The sequence below is a fragment of the Antedon bifida genome, chromosome 11, assembly GCF_963402885.1.
Source record: "Antedon bifida chromosome 11, ecAntBifi1.1, whole genome shotgun sequence".
Taxonomy (NCBI): Eukaryota; Metazoa; Echinodermata; class Crinoidea; order Comatulida; family Antedonidae; genus Antedon; species Antedon bifida.
The window spans coordinates 3,143,830-3,165,721 of NC_136236.1; the positions used below are offsets into that span (position 1 = coordinate 3,143,830).

At 32.7% G+C, this 21,892-nt stretch overlaps 3 protein-coding genes across 3 annotated transcripts; 1 reads left to right on the top strand and 2 right to left on the bottom strand.

The window, feature by feature from the left end:
• Window positions 1-1,799: 1,799 nt before the first annotated feature.
• On the bottom strand, window positions 1,800-7,001 carry LOC144855691 (HAUS augmin-like complex subunit 7). The gene is made up of 10 exons (XM_078713608.1): window positions 6,937-7,001; window positions 6,413-6,519; window positions 6,222-6,298; window positions 5,668-5,729; window positions 5,122-5,240; window positions 4,476-4,649; window positions 4,199-4,298; window positions 3,673-3,882; window positions 3,139-3,247; window positions 1,800-2,605 (listed from the first exon to the last, which is right to left on the bottom strand). Exons 1-10 carry the CDS (start codon window positions 6,982-6,984, stop codon window positions 2,484-2,486), a joined length of 1,128 nt encoding a protein of 375 aa, XP_078569734.1. The 5' UTR covers window positions 6,985-7,001; the 3' UTR covers window positions 1,800-2,483.
• Window positions 7,002-7,070: 69 nt separating this feature from the next.
• On the top strand, window positions 7,071-8,339 carry LOC144855307 (NADH dehydrogenase [ubiquinone] 1 alpha subcomplex subunit 12-like). The gene is made up of 4 exons (XM_078713124.1): window positions 7,071-7,175; window positions 7,522-7,604; window positions 7,744-7,816; window positions 7,944-8,339. Exons 1-4 carry the CDS (start codon window positions 7,075-7,077, stop codon window positions 8,113-8,115), a joined length of 429 nt encoding a protein of 142 aa, XP_078569250.1. The 5' UTR covers window positions 7,071-7,074; the 3' UTR covers window positions 8,116-8,339.
• On the bottom strand, window positions 8,221-20,199 carry LOC144855306 (dual serine/threonine and tyrosine protein kinase-like). The gene is made up of 10 exons (XM_078713123.1): window positions 20,010-20,199; window positions 17,004-18,233; window positions 14,356-14,588; window positions 13,045-13,128; window positions 12,818-12,940; window positions 12,472-12,655; window positions 11,782-11,938; window positions 11,314-11,560; window positions 10,819-11,068; window positions 8,221-10,607 (listed from the first exon to the last, which is right to left on the bottom strand). The coding sequence occupies exons 1-10, from the start codon at window positions 20,131-20,133 to the stop codon at window positions 10,426-10,428; spliced, it is 2,814 nt and encodes a 937-aa protein (XP_078569249.1). The 5' UTR covers window positions 20,134-20,199; the 3' UTR covers window positions 8,221-10,425.
• Between the last annotated feature and the right edge of the window lie 1,693 nt (window positions 20,200-21,892).

The window sequence follows — 21,892 nt, forward strand, 5'->3', positions numbered from 1 at the left end:
TAATTAAGACATATACAGCTAAAACCAAAGTAGAATAGTGATTGCGCAATATAAGGATATTATTGCGCAATATGAGGATATTATTGCACAATATAAGGATATTATTGCGCAATATAAGGATGATAAGCAATATAAATAGACTCTACTGTATATCAGAATTGGAATGCTGAAATAATAAGACCGCCAGGAAACCACACAAATACTTGACGAGTGTCACGCCTTAAAAGATCACATGACATCACAATACCGCATGACTCCTTTACGGGTCAACACCAATCACAAAAATAGTTGTTCCACATGAGTGATCGCAGATTATTTTGATAAGAACTTGTACAATAATTTTAATATGAATTGTAAAAACTAAACTATTGCAAATTTATGCTAGGCCTACAATATAATCATGGATAAATAGGTCCATGGTATAATAATAAATTATTTTCAGTAATAATAAAATTCAATTGAAAATGCACATCTATTATCAATGGCTTGAGAAGATTAAAGTTCAGAGATATAAAACATGAGTAGGGTATCTTTATCTTTTGATGATTGCACATTTAAGCCAGGCCTACAGTATAATAATTATTTACAGTAATAATAGAATGCTATTGAACGTGCAGAAGTACACGGACGACAAATATATCTATTATCAAACAATGGCCTTAAGGATTTAAAGTCCAATGCTGTATTAATAAAAGAAATACCAAATATGGTAGTGCTATGCCCAAATATGGTAGTGATATGACATCATCATACCATATATAGGATGTATATAAAACGTTACAAATAGGGTGTGTTGATAAGATAGCAATCACTGGTTATGGTTGTCAATTATAAACTATTGGAATTTCTCAAAAATGTAACAAACACATTAATCATTGGTCTACTACTATATGGAGCTATTTACAGTACTGTACGTAAACAGACTATTTTATTTATAAATCTCATGTTCTGTATATAAACAATAGCAATGTTGTGTTAAACTGAAAGGAACTTATTATGATTATAAAAGAAGAATTTATGCATATTTAATCAAATATCCTGGTAGGGTTTTTAGAATTCTTATTATGATTGTTAAGAAGAATCCAACTCATGCGTGACACCATATTATATTATATGTACATTATTTACACAGAGAGAATAGATATTATTATACTTTATGGACATCTATTTTTAGTACCTTAGGCTGTTTAAAACTCCTCAAGCTTCTAAAAAAAATGTATTAGTTAAGTAGACCATCATGGGTCAACCCAGTGTTCTGCTTGAACGACTGCATATTACTGTAGCATACCTGCATCAAGGTTCGGGAAATGAACTATAATTTCAGAAATACTATATCAATGATTAATGAACAACAATACGACTGGGTACCTGCGTATAAACAGTTTTATTAAAATTTAAAATGGAATAGTAATGAATATTTCTTTTTAATAATTCAACATTAAAATAACAATTTAAAGTGACTTATTATTATTCTATAATATCTTTGTTTTATATCAAATTTTCTTAAAACTGAAAATAATAATAAATTATATATACACTGTAGAATAAATATTAAATTATACATATTTTTATACATTATACAAGTAATAATATAACAATAATACATAAATATACAAACAAAATACATATCAATACAGTACTATTATATAATACAGTAATAGTTATGTAATCAAATAAATTAAACATTTTATATGGAAAAAAACAAACAAAACAGTAACAAATTTCATTTCTTGTAAGTAAATATGAATCATAACATTAATATATAAAACATTAATTATTTTTTAAAACCTTCCTATAATTTAATATTTCAACAGGAAATCAGGTATTCAATAATAAAACTTCTTCAAATATCAAACTCATCTTTGGTAATTTTTCATTTATGGATTTAAAAAACTACATACTAAGAATTATGGCATTTGTAAATGTATCAAATAAATTATAAGTTATTAAAGTTTACTAAGCTATGAAAAAAAATGTGTTGCACTACAACGTACCGAAAAATGGTAAAAACTTCTCAAAAAATTTAATCAACTCTGTAATGAACTAACATGTAGTATTTTACTTACGCAAAATTGTGCATTTAAATTTTATGATAAAATAATTTAAAACAAAATTTGATAGTGATTTTAAATACAGAATTATTTATTTTCCCAAAAATAAAATATTATATTTTTATTTTTATAAAAGAGAGGAAGGGATTAAAATAAAGTTGTAATAATTGTACATGATTTTGTAAAATTTACAAGTGGAACATTGATATATAAAAACGTGATTTCCAAATGGAATTGTAAAGTTAAACGACGAAAACTTGAAATTTATTTCAAACGATTCTTTCAAATGCAATAAAAACTATTTCTTATGAAACAGAAAAAGATTAATAAAATTGGAATACATACATTTTGTTCATGATTTTGACGAAAAATCATAAAAAATCAAAATGCTTCGATTATGATTAAAATGATGATACTTGCAAGAAATGTGGTTTAGATGACGGAGGCATTAAGGATGGCGCTTTGCGTCCAATTGCCTTGGTGCCGAATCGACGAATCCTCCATTATATCTATGCACTCTCGGAAACTTTCCACAACTACTTGGCTTGCAAGAGCTGAAAAAAATAATGTAATCTTTTAGTGCTTTTTCTGTTTACATGACTGTTGAATGTAAAACACAATATTTGTATAGTGTCCAATACCATACTGACGCGGGTATAAGCCCACTCCCCTTGAACATGAAATCACATCATGTTTAGGGGGTGGGCTTATACCCGAGGATCCAAAAATGCAGATCGTCAAAAACAACACATGTACTGTGTATTCAATCATGGACATCATACCTCCTCTGAAACCACCACACGATGTGTTCGTTGCCTATACACGAGGTGTAGAGTATCGGAAAATTAAACTTACAGTTCGTGTCATTTATCGTAGCCAGATCTTATTTTAAACGTCAATTGAACAAGAATATATCAAGCAGAAAAGCAAGTATACAATGTTCGTTATATAGAAATGTACCAAAGAAATTTAATAAGCCTGTTTATGGCAGCCGATACCAAATAGGGGTTTTCCGTTTTGGCGACTTGTGATTTGAGCGTAGTCACTAGTCACTCCGACTTTTTAAAATGTAATTCACATTATTTACCAAATTCATCCATTGATGGTGTAATATCTTGCATTGCAGTAGCATGACTCGTTGAAAGGCTTCTTAAGTTTGTAAATGAACTTCGAACTGTGGCTAATCCTTGCAAAATCTATAAAAAAAAAGTGTGATATACCCAAATATGGTAGTGATATGCCCAAATATGGTAGTGATATGACATCATCGTGTCCATTTATGGGCACATCACATTTTTTGGTAACATAAAGTTTGATCGTGTGGACAGAGCTTAAGACTAAATATCTATATTTATTTTTTGTACAATCGTTTTTTTATGTGTATAGTACTTACTACACAATATATGTAAAGGAAGTCAGTTGGTATTTAGTTTTTACGGACTGGTTCCTTTTTTTTAATGAAAAAATGCAATATTTGTTCAATAAAAAAAGAATATAATTTATTTATTTAATTATTTATAACCAACAGCGAAACATCACCACTAACAGGCTGGTTAAAATCTTAATAAAAACTATATTAGATAGACAGAAACATATAACAAATTTAAATGTTACAACTTACCACTGAAAACTGCTGAAGTGACGAATGCACATCTTTGAATGTCGGCCCGAGCTGCGTGAGTTTCGGTGGCGCCTTATTGCACCACTGTCTCATCTCGTTCTCAAACGAGTACGAGAAGCTCGTGATTAACTGCGCCAGCTCAGACAGGATCAGCTTCATCGTTTCACTGACTGTGCTTACAACCTGATCGTCATGTTTCTGGTAATTGTACTACAGAACAAAAATTAGATTGTTTGAGATCTGTTTCAATAATTTGTAAATTCAGTAATTGCTTGGGGTTAAAGGTTATTTGTATAATTGATGCCTACAAAGGTTAAAGCTCTGTCTACAGATCAAAGTTTGTGTGACAAAAAAATGTGATGTGCACCATATTTGGGCATGTCGCTACCATATTTGAGTACAACACACTTTTTTGTCAAACTAGTTTGATAGTGTAGACATACCTTAATATACTTGGGTGAGTGGAGCAGTTTGTGGGAGAGGTACGAAGATATTTAAAAGTATTTAAAATAATAAAATTACTCACATTTTGCGTCAAGTGAAGTAGTTGCGTGTTGGCTGCAGACAGATCCATAGCTAGTTGGGCTGCAACAGCTTGCAGCTTCTTTAGGTCTGGTGGAAGAGGCCTACATAAAATAAGACAAAAATGTCACCAACAGATAGGCTTTGTTCAGATCAGTATTTCTACGAATGGATGATGGGGAGATGGAGTTTTGCTAAACTATTCATTTCTCATGTGGTTTCTCATACTCATTCAGGAAAATATATCTTTAATCCTAACACTAAATGTTCAACCAACAAACCTTTCACCATCTGCAAACCCATCTGCTTTGGCCGTGTTGTTAATCATACGCATGAGGTCAGGGGGCAGGATATTCATCTTAGTCTCAAACATGGCTGACAGACTGTCCATCTTTGCTATGGAGTGCATCAAGTCGCTATCATGGTGTAGTTGTTCCTGCAAAGGCATTGTCTCACTGTAAATAAAAACAAAGTATATATGTAAAGCGCTGTCTATATGGACATATTTAAGCACATCACTAACATATTTGGGCACATCACATTGTTTTGTCAAAGTGTAGACAGAGATTTAGTGTAGTCTTCAAGACCTTTTGGCTGGAATAGGATGTTTGAATTTTAAAAAAAATTGTGCCCATGATGTTTGGTTGCATCAACTATATACCGCATTGTTGAGTATTAATACCATACTTTAACTTGGTACAACTGAAAACACAGTTATGTTATGGCAACCAGATGAATTGAAAAGCTGTATACAAATTCAACAAAATACATACTGTAGAACAAAATTAATGTCCTCTTTATAGCAGTGTTCCATTAATAGGAGTATCATCAGGAGTTGCAGTGTCATAACATAATCGCCCCTTTGATCTTTTCATGTGAAGGTATCCCCTTATTCGGGGTCTACTGAATGGTGAATTGTTTTCCTACCTAATCATACCAGGGCTAGCAAGCTGATGTTTTCTGTGGTCTTCTGAGGTGTCGTTGATACAAACAATATCCAATAACTGATCCCAGAATGCATTCTGTCTCGATGATGATGCAGCTCCCTTCAAATAATTAAAGATACATTGTATATTATCATTTTTTTAATTAAGTTGTCAATGCATTTTATTGAGCCAAACATGCATAAGCATGTTCTGTGACTTTTTTTATTTTAACACACATTTTGAGTCTGTATTATTGATGCATGAACAAGCTCATCTACACTATCAAACTTTATGTGACAAAAAAATGTGATGTGCCCATATATGGACATGATGATGATGTCATATCACCACCACATTTGGGCACATCATACTTGTTTGATAGTAGGCAGAGCTTTAGAAATGTAACATATTAATATGGGGATGATTGGATTCTTTTATGTACACACAGCGAAAAATGTACACAATAGGAGCCAACAAATATCTTATCTAGTTTTACTGAGCCACCCTCCTTAACACTTAACTAATTAAGAATAAAATAACTACTTACTCTTATTAGGTCAATGTCATCCATCTTACAAAGACCCAAGGATGAGGCTATAACTAACAATCCTAACAAGAGAATAACAAAAGATTTAAAGTTCAACACAATATAACAATAGGCCAAAAGAACCTTGAACTTGTGTTTTGCATTATATAGTATGCCATTGACATTTTGCAGTCTTAAGCGCTGTCTACACTATCAAATTTTATGTGACAAAAAAATGTGATGTGCCCATGGACATGATGATGTGTCATATCACTACCATATTTAGCCATACCACTACCATTTTAAGGCACATCACACTTTTTTCATTTTCACTTTTAATGGTTACAGCAAGGCAATCTGCAACAGGACACTGAGCTCGTCTAGCCAAGATATGAACTCGTAACAGTCCTTTGATCATCTTATGTCTGGCTGCGACAAATACCAACAGTCTCTGTGGCGCAATGTGACTTTAAGGGACGTGGAACTGATGTCGCAGCCACAGATAAACCCTTTGATCTCTGGAGCTCGGCCTCCTGTTGTTAGATTGCCTTGGTTAATGTATTGATATGGCTTACTCTGAAGCCTGGAATCCATCCTAGTGTCTGATGCAGCATATGGATTCTCCATCATCTCTTGAAGCTTAGGGTCAAGTCTGTTGAAAGAAAAAATTACAAGAATCATAACCAAATATGGACAACAATGAAGACGAACATTTAAGGTTGAGGACAACATTCAAAACTTGTGTGGCAATGAGAAGAACATATACCTTGCAAAGACCCATTGCAAGAGTCTTATTCTTGATTCTCCAGGCTGAAATAATAATTCAGTAACCCATGAATCATCCACATCTTCAATGTATGGGCAGTCTAAACTCTGTTTAAAAAAAACCCAAAAAACGTCACTTTTTAAATTTTTATGAAAAAAAAAATTATGACAATGAATGTATGGCATTTTTTTTACCCTACGCCTAAAATTTAGTATTAACATACAAATTAATATAGTAAGTCATAGACATATTATAAATCTAGGCTAGCCTAATAATAAAAGTAGTTGCATTTACTAGGCCCAAATATGCAGTGTGGAACAGGCCGAGTGTGAGGGGGTTGGAATGCCCTCTCTCTCTCCTACCACATCACACACCTTTATTTCCTACTAACTAGGCCTAGCTATTATAACATTATTATCATCTTTCTAGTTAGCCTGTTCTACAAGTAAGTTACATCTGCTAGGGCCCAAATATTCTAAATATTTCTGAAATTATTTATTTTGCAAAAAGCAACAATTTAAGACCTCTAAACGTGTACGAAAAGAATGAAAACTTTTTAAATTTGCCGCCATCTTCTCGAAACTCGAACGTAAAACGATGGCCGAAAAACTCGAGCGAAAAGTTCTTTAATCGTCTGAGGGCGCTATACTAATAAATACAAGATGGCTGTTGCAAAGTTCAGTTATGCGGCCTGGGCTCGCCGCTTTTTTGAAATAATAAAGTTTAATGGTGGAGCTATAAACTCTTTTGTTAAACTCGTGAGGTACCTGAACATTTTATTTTTCATGTAAATGTGTTTTATGGCCAGTTAATTGTAATTTGAAGCTCGTAAAATACTTTTAAACTCACTGATACTTAGGCCTATGGAAACCACACAGGTTAGCTGATTTGTACAAGGATGAAATGGGTTCGATCCCTTCAGAGTAGACACCGAAGGTTGCATTGCCATGCGGCCTAGGATTATTTGGTACAATATTGGCGGTATTTGGTAAAGTTTACTATATGCTACTACTAACTTAATACTTCGTGTACAATCCTTGTAAATTAATCATGACTACACAATTGATTTTTTTTTTCTTTAAAACATTTTTTTCTGTTTATTTTACCAGAGGCGAAGATCTTCGAATTGGTACATTAGTTGGTGAAGACCAGTTTGGCAATAAATATTATGAAAGTGACCGGTATTTTGTAGGTAAATAGAAAATGATGTCATAATAATACAGCTAATACTATTGCCTTATACACATTGTACTAGGCCCTAGGCCTATACATTATTACAGTATTTACATGATATTTATGAATTTAATTAAACAAAACTTTTTTTTAACTAGGTCGTCATCGATGGGTATCGTACACAAGGAACCGCTTCTGGGATTATGATAGCACACAAATACCTCCAGAATGGTAAGCAACACCTCTGGTTATTTCATGGTTTTTAAAAATGTTTATGAATAATTAATATTTTTGAATAATTAACATTTTTAAATAATTAACATTTTTAAATAATTAATATTTTTGATTATCTTCACAGGCACAGGTGGATTCATTGCATGACTGATCAGCCACCTTCGTCGAATCCTCTTGAAAAGGCAAAATTCTACATGGAGCACACCGAAAACTTCTCCGGATCCAATAGACGCTACGTACCGTACTCGACGACACCTAAGAAGATTCATGAATGGGTTCCCCCTAAAAAATCATAATCATAAGCAAACTGTACATAGTATACAAATAGATATGAATTTGTGTGATTTTACAGATACATTGTTAGGAGAGATTTCATTTGACTGTTCACACTGCTTTGCAATGATGTGTCTGTGTTAAAAGAAATGAAGATTACCAATGCAATGTACTGACTATCATTAATAGGCATTAACATAGAGAAAGAAGTGGAAAGATTAATAAAAAGTGTTAAGTTATCAGATAACTGAGTTTTTGATTTTTGTTTACACAAGCAAAACACATAGTAAATTACTGTAATAAAATGTATAAATACACAGTAGAACTAGGGATTGGCTGTAGTGTTTAAAAAAAATATTACCTTTCCATTCATTTCTCAAGAAAGCTTCCCAGCGGCTTCTTCTGCATGTGTTACGGATGCAGTATTCTGTCAGTACTGCAGTAACAACAACATGAATATAGTATAATGCAACATAATTAACACAGCAGTGTCAACCTAGCTTACCTTAAATCAGACAAAACAACTTGTATACAAGAGCTGTACTGTATGTTATATTTGTCAACATGTTCAGCTACCAGTAATATAGTTTCAATGCTTCACCAATGAATAAGGAATACAAAAAATAGTTTTATCTTTTCTTTACAAAAATATGTTACATAAACATTTAAAATGTAGTTATTAACATGCTTATTGTCAAAGAAATTAAGTTTGAGTTTAGGAATACATTCCATAAATGAATTTAAATAATATTCTCTTAACATACACATTTATCTAATATTAAGATACTTATATTGTAGCTACAATAGGCTACATAAATTGAACTGTACTGCATTTGTTCTTCATTTCTGCATTGAACAATAATATAATAAGTTTTAACTGATAGTGCTGAATTTTTCTTGTAAATAGGTATATACCAACAAACCAAGTAAATCAATATATTGAAGAAATCTCAAAAACTTATTACTTATCTGTATCTCCAATATTGGGCAAATTATTAATTAGCGCGCCCCCTCTCTCTGCTTCTTCTAGGTATTTCACTCACTTTACGAGTGCTTAATTTACCGTTTTATTCACAACCTCTCATCAACCAATTCCTATACTATCGTCTAGTCGATCAAATAAGTAACAAATGTGAGTTAAGGTCTAACCACTTAATATCTCAAATTTCTTAAATTATTTATATTGTACCTTTGAGGTATCTACAAAAGTAACTAGGAACAATTTTAAAAGCAAAAATATAAATATCAATAAATATGCTTTATATTTGAATAAATATAAAGTAGAGAAAGAAAAAAAAAATCATTGGTCGCGGTCCATTGCATTGATGTTTGTGAAAACTACGCAAAAATATTGAATGTCATTAAAAGTATCAAAATATATTGATTTTCCATAATATAATATTTTGTCATTATTAATATTAATTAAATTATGTTTGAACATTTAAACAAACATCTAACTTTTCTTATAGTTTTTCTAAAAATCTTTTTTTTTCTTAAGTTTTAAACAGATTTCTTTGTTTTTTCTTACAATTAATAATTACAATAGCATATATTATTTTTATATACAAATGCCTTTCTTTCTTGAATACATTGCACATTCCTATTCTACCGCACAGGGTTCTGTGACCATTTTACTTGTTTGTCTGTCTGTCCTTCAGCCCAGTACCACCAGAGTAGAAATGGACTAAACACAATCATTTTACTGTATCATGTCCCTCAAAGTACTGTACTACCACCCAGGAGTATAAATGAGTAACAATTTTCTAATATTGAATTTAGTGACATATATAGAAAATAACAAAAAAAAAAAAAAGGTTTTTACAGAAAAATATTTAACAAAGTTTGCATGAATTATAGGAAGAAAAAAGTACAGTGCTGAATAAGAATATAGAATGGAAGGACAACTTGTAATTTTTCTTGTAAACCTTCTCGGACGTACGCGTTTAAAATTGTGCCTTTAAAAAATTGTGTTTTTGTTTGGTCATTATCATATTATCAGAGTTGCATCTATTTAAAGTTACAGAATAACTTTAGAAGTTATTGTAGTTACTAGGTAACCGAGATTGCTTGTTTTTTTGCCGAGATTGTTCCCAAAATTTGCATCATATTAAGCACCGAATGTAAGAACGGACTGATTTGTTAGTTTTATAAATCGAGTCATTTGCAATAATGCATAAATAAAAAATAAATTGTACTAACAAATAACAGTTTTAAAAACTAATTACACAACATATAATATCAACAAATTATTTGCTTAGTTTTGTCAATTGTTAACACCATGTGAATCAGTCAATTTGACCCCTGACCTGTCACTGGCTTAACATATGTTTCAATTACATTGTATCATTTCTTTTAGTAGTTGTATTTTCAATTTCAACGGCGTGATTATGAATCACTATTAACCTGTCTTGCACCTCGCCCAATAGAGGACGCTTGTCCTTTTCTCCGGCCCAACACGATGACATTAAAGACCAAGATTTGTCACCAAACACAGGTAGTTTCTCTGGACGAACTCCTAGAAAAAGATAAAGTTAGAGATAAAATATGTTATTGTACAATATATATATATTATATATCCAATCTGCAGACAGTACTGTTTCGATCTTATTAGATCTCGTCAGTGCAGCTCAGCTATATATTATATATATATATTACGTAGTAATAATTGATGTGAAGATGAAGTGTTGGGGTGGGTAGTTTGTTTATTTAAGATGTTACTAACTAACCTTTTTTAACCGAACTCCATAAATGATCTTTATTATGGCATTGCTCAAATGCAATAGGCAACTTCACATGTCCCGCACACACGTACCACAGTAGAATACCAAAAGCGTATACGTCCACGCTGTTATCGTACTTTCCAGAGAAAAGCTCCGGTGCCATGTGGATCGGCGTGCCGACTATACTTCCGCTCATCATGGCTTCTGGTTTGCAAAATCCGAGATCTGTGATCTTTCCGCGATTCTTTCTATCAAGCTAAACATTTATTGGAAAAAATGGGAAGAAAAAGTAATAATTATATGATAGATTAGAATGGACATTTTTAATGCACTACACAGTTCTACTACTTACAGAGGGTGTAAGAATATATAAAGTAATTGCCATCGCAATTTGGTATAGTTACTACTATCACAACATTGATTGGTTATTAAGCATAAATAGATGCGTGTTACGCTTCAACGCTTTGTAGTCTGTGATGCATAAACAATAAATAAACTTACTAGAACATTTTTCAGCTTAACATCCCTATGTACTAAGCCTAGACTGTGTAGATATCGTAAGCCTTCCACCACATCACAAGCCACTTGCAGCCTGCTGGGGAAGTCTAGCCCCCCTTTGATGGCAGCATGTAGATCACGTTGCATACGGTCCATTAGGAGAAGTACTGCTGGGGAGTATCCGCCACCGTAGTTGTGATCCACGACTGAACCTCTCAGAGCCACGACACGGTCATGCTCTGGTATAGACCTATAATGGTAATTGAATGAATTTATTCGTTGGTTTAATATAATAATAAAGCAAAAAAACATTACCTTACTTAGATGCCCAACACAACAAGATTTATTAAGAAACTCAACAGTTCTTTTCTATATATATGTTGTACTGCAAACTTTATATCAACATATTGGTTTCGCCATGCAAACCTTCAAACAATACATTTATCATGGAAAATATAACCAATAGGCTACCTTGTATAATGAAACTCCAGAGCCAGATCATTCCAATGCTTGTCATCAGGAGGTACAACGGACTTGACAGCACACGGTGAGTAGCCACCCCACGATTCACACGAATACACCACACCGTACTGACCCCGTCCAATTTCACGACCGAGTTGTGGGACACCTGCCAACAATACGGTAAAATTAATTAAAAGGCTGAATGAATTTCATGAATATATAATATTATATTTGAGTTCTATCTGCAAGGACAATCTGTGAAACATCTGTATAATGTAAAAATTATAAATAATAGTTATAGAAACACATAAATTATGCATAATTATCAATATTGTTCATATCATTTTTGTTTGAAATACAGAACAAATAATATTAAAGGCCAATTTACACAGACGAGGGGTAACAGTAATAAAAATATAGAAGAAGGTTATTCCTTATGACCATTTACACACAAGGCGGAGCGGACGGGCGGTTTCTGCTCAGGATAGATACAGATTCTACGTGGGACAAACTAGGCAGTTTTCCGCTTACAGTTACCGCCCGTCGATGTAAATTAGCCTTAAAGGGAAGCCTTGAGCGAAGTGTATTGAATATCAGTTGGCCCAACATACATACGCCTATAGTATAATAACACTTGTTCATTTTAATACATAAAACATAAACTTAACTACCTTGATTTAGACGAAAAATTATATTTACCAAACAGCACAGTGTCACGCAATGATGTACTGTCCAGGGCAAGTCGGGCAAGTTTAGGGGCGTGTACTTTGCGTACTTTCATCCGCTGTTCCTCCTTCTTTTCCAGTCGTCCGGAATGTCTTAATTCCAGCTGCTTCAGCGATGCCGAGAACGCATCGTGCGAATGTTGTAAACGATTTCTAAACTATAGAGTGTAAAAATGACATCAAGTGAAAATGGTATACCGCCCTCTATGAGGTCAATGTCTTGTGAATAATAAGTTGGTAAAAGCATGATGCAATATTTTGGTTTCATATCATTTTAAAATTACAATCAAACACTCCAGTTTATTTTTAAATTAACTTACTTGTGATGTCATGCTTTTGGCAAGTTTTGATTCGCTGAGGCTGCTTATCATCTCCAAGGCAACCTTCTTTCGCCAATCCGCGTCAACCTTTGGTGGGTTTTTCCATGGCATCGTTTTAACAATCTAAAATTTAAGTAAAATAAGTATAAACAAACATTTACTGCAGGAATGTGTAGAAATGCATGTGTAACATAATTTAGACTTTGTTTGTAAAACTTGTCAAGTACCTCTTTCATGCGTTCCCAGATGACCCTTATGAACGAGGAACTTGTCCTGGCGGTCACTTCTACTTGATATGCAGCATTTAGAATCTACCGAAACAAATTACATTAGATATTAAATGACACATATTTAAAACTTAAATTCTGGAATTCCAACAAAGAGATGTCGGTGGCCTTAGCCTCCAATCAAATCACAAGTTTTTCAGTAGGCAGAAATGTATCTACTTTCCGGAAGAAATAAAACAAGGTTAAATAATCTTAATCAAGATACAGAACACACGTTTAGAATTCAATGTTTTTTTCAATAATTTAAAAAAATCTTAAATTATTTGGAGTTAGTAGCCATGTCTTGTTTTTATCTGTTTCATTATAATAAACATCCCACCTCCCTAAGACCACAGCATGATAAGTGTGAACAGTTTCATTAGAATTTAACCCCACTGTTTATTTGTGCTACCAATATTATAATGTAATCCCAAGTCTACCCAATTTCCTGCTTTCATTGAATATTCTATTTTACAAGATTTCCTTTTGCTAAACCACAAAATGCTACCAAAGATTTCTGAATGGGAAGAACTATTATTTACTGTTGTGCTGAACAAAACATTGCAAAATATGGCATTGTAATTAAGACTAATGATCTGGAGGTCGTGGGTTCAAGTCACGATTGCTCTCATTCTCAAATGTACAGAGTAAAAGTAAAATTTATGTTTACAGAGTTTGATAAAACAACCGACAAATTAATTTAGTACCTGTATTTCACATCAAAAAACAACAAGAAATACGCAACAGGTTTGATAACAACAGTAAATAAGGCAGCCATCTTTAATACGGTTTAAGTAGGGTCATACTAGGAAGTGATTAGGTTTCCTGTGGTAAGCAATACAAAGCCTTTATTTCATTGTTATTATTATTTATACTATGACAATAGATTATCATCACTCATATCATAATAATATATTTCTCTTTCTTAATATCAGGCAATATTGACTCAATAGTTATAATAACTTTTGATAGCAACCTTCTTTCGTTATTGTGCTATAGTCTGGTATCTAGGATAATATAATTATAAAGAAAGTTGCCATCCAAACAGCACCTGATCCTGAAGAGGGGTTCTTGATGCTTGACAAATATTTACCAATTTGTCTACATATAGTACTAGCATTTCTTAACTATTTAAACAGTAGTCTTTTCTCTAATATAATATGTATATAACGTCAGGAGGGAGTGTCAGCAACGATTAAAACTTGAGGGGTATACTATTATAATTGAAAAGGAATGGGGGAAGTCTTTCGTCAAAAAAACAAACACACAAACCTGTCTTAACGCCATACTTGCAGAGGACTCACGTTCGCTGTCCGCTTGCTCCAGGTTCTCCAGACATCTGGTGAGCGTTCCTACGAAGCTTTCTCGTAGGTAGTCAACAGAACCAATGAGTTTCTCAACAACCGCGGCATTGACGCGATTCAACACCAACTCCTGGATCTGTTGTTGACAACGCTTTATTTCTTTGGGATTTCGCACCTCGCCTTTCTTCGGAATTTGTATGCCTTTAAAAATAAATTTTAAATATTGATATTGTTTGACAAATATGTGCTACAATCATCATGACATACATATTACTGTTAAGTGAGCAAGATAAAACAAGTACAACAGCTAATAATAATGCAATAAAAAACTATAAAATATATAGTGTAAAATAATATCAAGAATCGTAAATCTTTCTTATTAACAATACATAAATAATACAAATACATTGCATTTCTACTATTGTAGTATTGAAAATGAAATTATTATTATATTATATTACATCATCATGTCCAAATATGGGCACATCACATTTTTGTTGTCACAAGTTTGTTAGTGTAGACAGAGCTTTACATAAACTAAACTATAATACTGAAACCAGAGAGTTGTTAAATTAACTCACATTACTGAAACGAAATGTCTGAACTAACACAATAAAAGTGTTTTAAATTGGTATATTTGCAGTTGGTTATAAAGCTCAACTTTTCTGTTACAAGTTGAGTATGTCAGTGTGGTGAGTCAAGTTGAGTAAGACACAGGAAGTAGTGTAATAAACCAAAAGGAATAAAGACTACACACATAGTAGACAGCCTACTGATATTCATAGTCTACTAATAAGATATGACAAATCATTCATAATACTGTATAACACACCCTTCGTGACCAGACCCCCTGAAGAATTTGGAGCTGTACAGTAGCTTGGTGGTTAATGTGCTTGACTACCAATCGCAAGGTCCAGGGTTCAATCCTGACCTAGTGCCAGGGTTGTAACTCGCGACTCTATCAACTCCACTGCCTAAGCCTCAAATGAGACTTAGTTTATAAGCATGATAAATTATTAAATATTTTATCCATCCTGTAATAATTGGTAAATTACTCGCTGTTGGATGCGTATGAAATAACAAAAAATTAATAAATAACGGGGTAGCCCAATAATAACAGGGGTCCAGTTTCTGTCAAAATTCTACAATCTGGCCTCACTACTCCTACAACTGCAGTAATTCCTCCTCCTGTGGTTAAACAAGAACCTGCAACAGCATACTATAACCTTGATCTGATTTCAGTGTATTAAAACCAAAGCTTAGGATGTTTACAAATTGTGATTTCCTAATGTATATTGTTCATTGTAGCACAGCTACTGTACTGTAAATATTTGCCTAGAGAAAGATGTCCTTAAATATTCAACATTTTTAAATTAGAAAAAGATTCATGCCTATTGGGACAAAAATAAAAAATTATTCTACTGCAATTACTGCAGTACATTTTGTTTAACCTGTCAAATTATTTATTAAGTAATCATACACATTTAAATACAGTGAAATTAAATTGAAATTCACTAAGATCATAATTATTAAAGTGAATTGTTACTGCAGTAACTGCAGTACTAGCATACTTGTGATATGGTCCCTACATTTACTGAACAATGTTATTGGTTTGAAAATTACTGTTCTTTTTATGATGAGTATTAAAACGTTTGCTATCAGAGGCTTTAAATAGAACATATTTCTAGGAATACTGTATCCACTGTACCCCTTGTTTACATAGTTATAGAAAGTACATGTGTGAATATTTCAATGTACTTTGTACCTGTATAGTTATAGATCAATACATTGTTATACCATAATATTTCAGTTAAAGTTTTTCATATAATTTCATTTATAATGCACAGTAAAGAGAGTGAGTGTGGCCGAGCGGTTAAGACAGTGGAACCGATGAGTAGGGGGTTGGATGTCACATTGGGACTCTTAGTGGAGCAGTAGCCTTCAACTATGAAGTTTGCTCCTTAAAATAAAAGAAGAAGAAGAGCATTTTATGAATACAAAATTTTATGGTATACAGTACCCGTACCTATGATATAGTGATATAGTAACATAATATCATAATAATTATTAACAAAAAATATTAGGAATTAGCTACTGGTGGTATCATTGGTGGTGTAGATTGTAATTTAAACCAAAGTGACTGGTATACAAAGATTTGTAAACCATTTTTATGCAAATTAATGAAAATAATGATTTTAAATAAGTTTTAAAATCAACCCTACCATCACTTTAAAATGGTATGATTCAATGACAAGCCCTAAAATAGGACTTCACTACAGGAAATCAAAAAGTGGGGTTCCAGATGACTAAATTGAATTACAGTACTTTGTTAATGTTGCTAGCATAATTATAGCACAAACGTGACTATCAAAAAAAGTGAGATGTGCCCAAATACATACTGTATGGTAGTGATGACATCTTTGTGTCCATACTGTACAGTATACAGGGCACATCACATTTTTTTGTCATATAAAGTTTGATAGTGTAGACAGAGCTTTAGTCGTATGTTAGCATAATTATAGCAAAAATGTGATGTTGTTTACACTATCAAACTAGTTTGAGTTTGACAAAAAAAGTGAAATGTGCCCAAATATGGTAGTGAAAAATAGATCTTACCTACAAATTGGTAACACTCGGCCTCAACTAATAAACTTTCCTTCATTTTTGAAATTGTCTCTGATATTAAATGTTTAATTTCTTCTTGTTTCTGGCTCGCAATCTCTAACAATTTTTTATACAACTCTTCCTCTTGCTGGCGGGCATAATCAATCCGCTTTGGCGTGATTTGAATTTCCCGCGCCATATCAAACGCTGTCGTAATAAACATGTTCATTGACTGCATATGCATGTTCTGCATAGCCGTCGTAGATTTTATAAGATACAACTGAAGCGTATTTTTCACAAACATAATTATACCACCGGTGTTTTTCAAATCATCCAGTAATCTACTGGTTGCGGAATTATTAATATTAGTCCGCAGCCGACTTTGGAGCGTTGAAGTCGTTCTTAAGAAACCAATGTTATGAAGTTGTTGCGAAAGGCCGAGTCCATTTTGAGACGTTGTGTAAATGCGAGGAGTTGTTTGCGATTTTTTTTCTTTCGGTTTAAAAAAAGGTGATCTGACTCTTCCGGTTCGATTCGTAGGACGAGGAGAAGTATCTACCGGCGTAGTGGGAGCCGATTGCGATCCGAGATAACGGTTAGAGTTTGTGACGCCGGGATTTATGTTTACTACGCCGTTTGTTGTGACGTTGTGTTTCTTAGTTTTAATAAACAATACAGGAATATCTAGCAGGCAAGCTCTGAGGTCAAGGAGGTCACTTAGATCTGCATGCGGTAATAATTCATCATTTATTCCATAAAAAACAATGGGTAAAATTCCCTCTTGGCATTTATCATAAACTTGTGTTATGTCCAGATTAGGAACAGAGTGTGGTGCGACAATCACTTGATTTCCTCCAATCAGAAGAGAACTGTTCAACGTTATATCAACTATTGCACTGGCCACGTACGGGTCATGCCGAAGCGCCCCCTTTAGTTCGACCTCTTCTTTCGGTATAACCGTCCACTCTGTGTCAAACGCTTCGTTTTCATTCAACACTTCAAAACTGTTCGGTAGCGTCAGACTTAGAGAGGTTTGTTTACCGTATTTGAAGCGTATCATACGCCAACTGTAGTCTGGTTGTTCTTCGACTAGCGGTAGAATTTTCTTTTCAAAAAGAGTGTTTACGATGGCGGCCTTTGTGGCACATGTCTGACCGAAGACAACGATACATGGATGTTTATCAATTATGTCATGGACGGCTTGTTCATCTTCCGTAGACAAACGAAGCGCCGACAACTGATCTGTAAAACATAACATCAATGTAAAAATATGGTAATCAAAAAACTATTTACGGGGACACCTTCAGGACCAACAAAGAGTCCCTTAAATAGAGGTTGGCCATAGTGGTAAAAACATAATCACGCTTCGTTTGTTTCACAGGAAATGTCCACTTAATAAATAGGGGTGTCCTAACAACTCTACTTATTAACAATACTTATATTTTAAATTCTGCATAATAATCTTAATAATAATATTTACATAATTTAACAGAATATACATTTTAATTGTAAACAAGCACAATAAAGTGAAGGTCCCTTGCCGCGTTAATTAAATAAAAGAATGGCAAGATTACAGTGTACACACACAATAGGCATCGTTCAAGGGAAAGGTCATATCAGGTCAATTCATACAATAATAGAAATGATAATGCAGTTGACTTTCTCAATAAATTAAGAAAATTATTAATACAGGCACATTTACTGGATGGCATGCTGTGTATTTTATGTCAGATTTGTGTGTTTCATGTAGCTCCTGTTTTTGTACAGTAGTTCAGATGAGATTTAACATAAATTACTTTTAATAGCAACCAAGAAATACATAAATAAATTGGTTACAAAAAAGGTTAACCTCTGACCTGCATATTATCTGCTACAATTTGACTATTTTAACAAATAATAAGAATATAAGAAAAATAATTTGTATAATGTCCTATTACAGTATTAATTTATTTTAGTATTAAAGAAACAAATGTTAAATACTACTGCATAAAATAGTACTAAAGATATAATGAAATATAATATCAAATTGCTATTAGGGATAAAAATAAGACCGTAAAACAATACAGTAGTTACATTTCCCTGTTTATATTACAATACAAGGTTGATATAAATTAGTTATGAAAGTCACAGATAATATAAGACATTTGATTCCATTGCTACATACTTTCGGTTTACTTATGATAAAACAATACTTTTGGTATTGTTTTACTGTTTAGTGTTATACAACTTTTTTTTCAGCATACAGTTTATAAAACAATGAATGTTTGTCTAATTTTAAAATCTAACTGTAATATATTGTTATATTTCAGTTTTTATGTTTTAGTTAATCTTTCAATGTTTTTCCGCGTAGTAAAAAATATAATAGAGATTTTCTGTTCATAAAATAATTCAGTAATTTGTTTGATCCTCTAAAAATCGTCTTTAAAAATATAAGAACTAAGTTAATGGTATTAAGGAACAAAAATTAGGCTAAAAATAGAAAATGATGATATAAAATCCTTATTATTAATTATTGATTATATATGCAGCATTAGGCCTAGTCTATTATGAGGATTATTTTTACCGATATCGATGAATTACATCATTGCTATTATTATTAATATCAAATAATGGTCTAAACCAGCTAGGATTTAACCATGGAGGTTATAAAATCTAATTGTTTTTATACCTCCTCCATGATTTAATAGTATAATCATTTATAAAAAACATTTCATTTTTATTTAGCTTCATTATTACTGACTGATCTCAAACAAAACAGGGAACAGTCAACAGGAGACACAATGTCCTAAGAAGTATCATATATAAATTAGTATATAACTGGGCAAGAATAATGTTTACATTATATTAAAGTGAACCTGAATTTATTGAAGGATTCATTGGTTCCTAGGCCAGCCCACAAAGTTCAAGCGCACTGTGTGATGACTCAAACATCAGGGTCAGTTATTGTTGAGTGCGTGTTGACAACATTACTGTCTTCTGCCTAGAACGACAAGAAAATAATAACGCTTTAAAACATACCTTCAGTAAAATGATCACTGCTTTGAAGTTCAGCTAAAGAAAGTTTGGAATTACATAAAATTTGATGTAATTGTTCTGTTAACTTGGCAAACTTTCTAAATTCTGACGGCAAGTTTACCGCCATCTTGTAATGTTTACCTCTCTATTCACAACTACCACATAACGACTGAATCAGAAGCCTAAGGAACATATTTTTTTATAGAGGGGGTACTTATGGTTTTTTTAAACATCAGAGATAATCGTATCGAAATTGCATAGGAAAGAAATATAATTAAAAGAAAAACACAATGATAATTCTAAGCAAACTGAATTCCTTTTTCCTAAGCATGGATGTTAGTAGTAAGCATGATGGTTTAAACAAATGAATGAAACGTATAAAAAATATATAAAACATATTAATTCACGGGAATGTTATATTCCCTCCCTGAGGTGGTGGTGGTGGGTGTTAGAAAAACGCAAACGTAAAGGAATTCTGATGGATCTGTAACTCATTTCTTGCAATGTTAAATCTTATAATATATAATTTGTCTCTGAAGACTCGTGATAAGCGTCCAAAATGACGTCATCATCATAATGCCTGCATATGACGTCATATTTTGTAACGTTATCATGTTGTTGACATTTTATTTTGAAACTAATTAAAATTTCACTTTTTATTAATACTTACAGAATACTTTATAACTGCACTTTGCCATGGTTTATTTATTTAGATTTTTTTTTTCATTTTGTTAAAATCTTCGAAGTATTTTGAAAATGTTTTATTTTTACCTATAAAATTCGATTTGTAAATTACCGTACACTTTTATAAAGTGCATGAAATATTAGAAATGACGGTTGCACCTGAAAATAAATACCTTTCAAATGTCAAATATTATTAATACTAAAACAATTTTAAAATAATGTTATTAGGTTGCAAACATACTTGAAAACAACCTACACATGAAGGAATTTGTACAAATGAAAGCGGTGATATAAACTACGAAGAAACTTGAAGTGCGGGAATAAGCACCAGGTGAAGTCGAATAAACACATCAGTCGAATAAGCATTAGAGTTAAATAAGTACGGAGTTGAATAAGCACCAGGTGAAGTCGAATAAACACATCAGTCGAATAAGCATCAGAGTTAAATAAGTACGGAGTTATATAAGCACCAGGTGAAGCCGAATAAACACATCAGTCGAATAAGCATTAGAGTTAAATAAATACGGAGTTGAATAAGCACCAGGTGAAGTCGAATAAACACATCAGTCGAATAAGCATCACAGTTAACTAAATACGGAGTCGACTAATCGCCATCGAAATCGAATTTGAACATATCAGTCAAATAAGCATCGCAATTAAATAAGTACGGAGTCGACTAAGCACCATCGAAGTAAAAAAAAATGTAGATATAATTATGAACATGTCTCTCACAAATCATGATCAAATCAGAGGTATAAACATTCAAACATCATAAATAACACTGACAATCAAACCAATTGTTACTAGGGTTATAATAATACTAATAATTATTATCAGTTCACGCTTTAAAGTTAAATAATGTTTAATATAATGGAAATTAGCTTGAAATTGAACTAGGCGGCGTAAGATGCAATCCCTAGAGTTTATGTAATTTAAAACAGAAGCCATGACGCATATGAGATAAAGTAGGCCGTTCTATCATCATCATTCCGTCCTAATTCGATTATAGCTAGCTTCGTGTATTTTATATCTTCTTGGAACTTCAGAAATTAATTATAATTGTTATGTTCTCTCAGCTCACATCCAATTACTTCTTGGCAATTCAAGGAAAAGACCCGTAAACAAATTTGGGGGACATATAACTGGTGGCCTAGGCCCAGACCATTTGTCTTTTTGGAGAGTGGTTCTGGGGCTAAATTCTG

Bases quoted from the DNA above. Each gene is read 5' to 3' on its own strand.
- LOC144855691 (XM_078713608.1), bottom strand. From the start codon at position 6,984: ATGGCGGCAAATTTAAAAAGTTTTCATTCTTTTCGTACACGTTTAGAG. The intron at 3,883-4,198 runs GTGAGTAATTTT...TTTGTTCTGTAG, and splicing joins TACTTCACTTGACGCAAAAT to TACAATTACCAGAAACATGA. The intron at 2,606-3,138 runs GTAAATAATGTG...TATTTTTTTCAG, and splicing joins ACCATCAATGGATGAATTTG to CTCTTGCAAGCCAAGTAGTT.
- LOC144855307 (XM_078713124.1), top strand. From the start codon at position 7,075: ATGGCTGTTGCAAAGTTCAGTTATGCGGCCTGGGCTCGCCGCTTTTTT. The intron at 7,176-7,521 runs GTACCTGAACAT...TTATTTTACCAG, and splicing joins TCTTTTGTTAAACTCGTGAG to AGGCGAAGATCTTCGAATTG. The intron at 7,817-7,943 runs GTAAGCAACACC...TTATCTTCACAG, and splicing joins ACACAAATACCTCCAGAATG to GCACAGGTGGATTCATTGCA.
- LOC144855306 (XM_078713123.1), bottom strand. From the start codon at position 20,133: ATGGCGGTAAACTTGCCGTCAGAATTTAGAAAGTTTGCCAAGTTAACA. The intron at 18,234-20,009 runs GTATGTTTTAAA...TATGTTTTACAG, and splicing joins CAGTGATCATTTTACTGAAG to ATCAGTTGTCGGCGCTTCGT. The intron at 12,656-12,817 runs GTAAGTTAATTT...TACACTCTATAG, and splicing joins CCAAAAGCATGACATCACAA to TTTAGAAATCGTTTACAACA.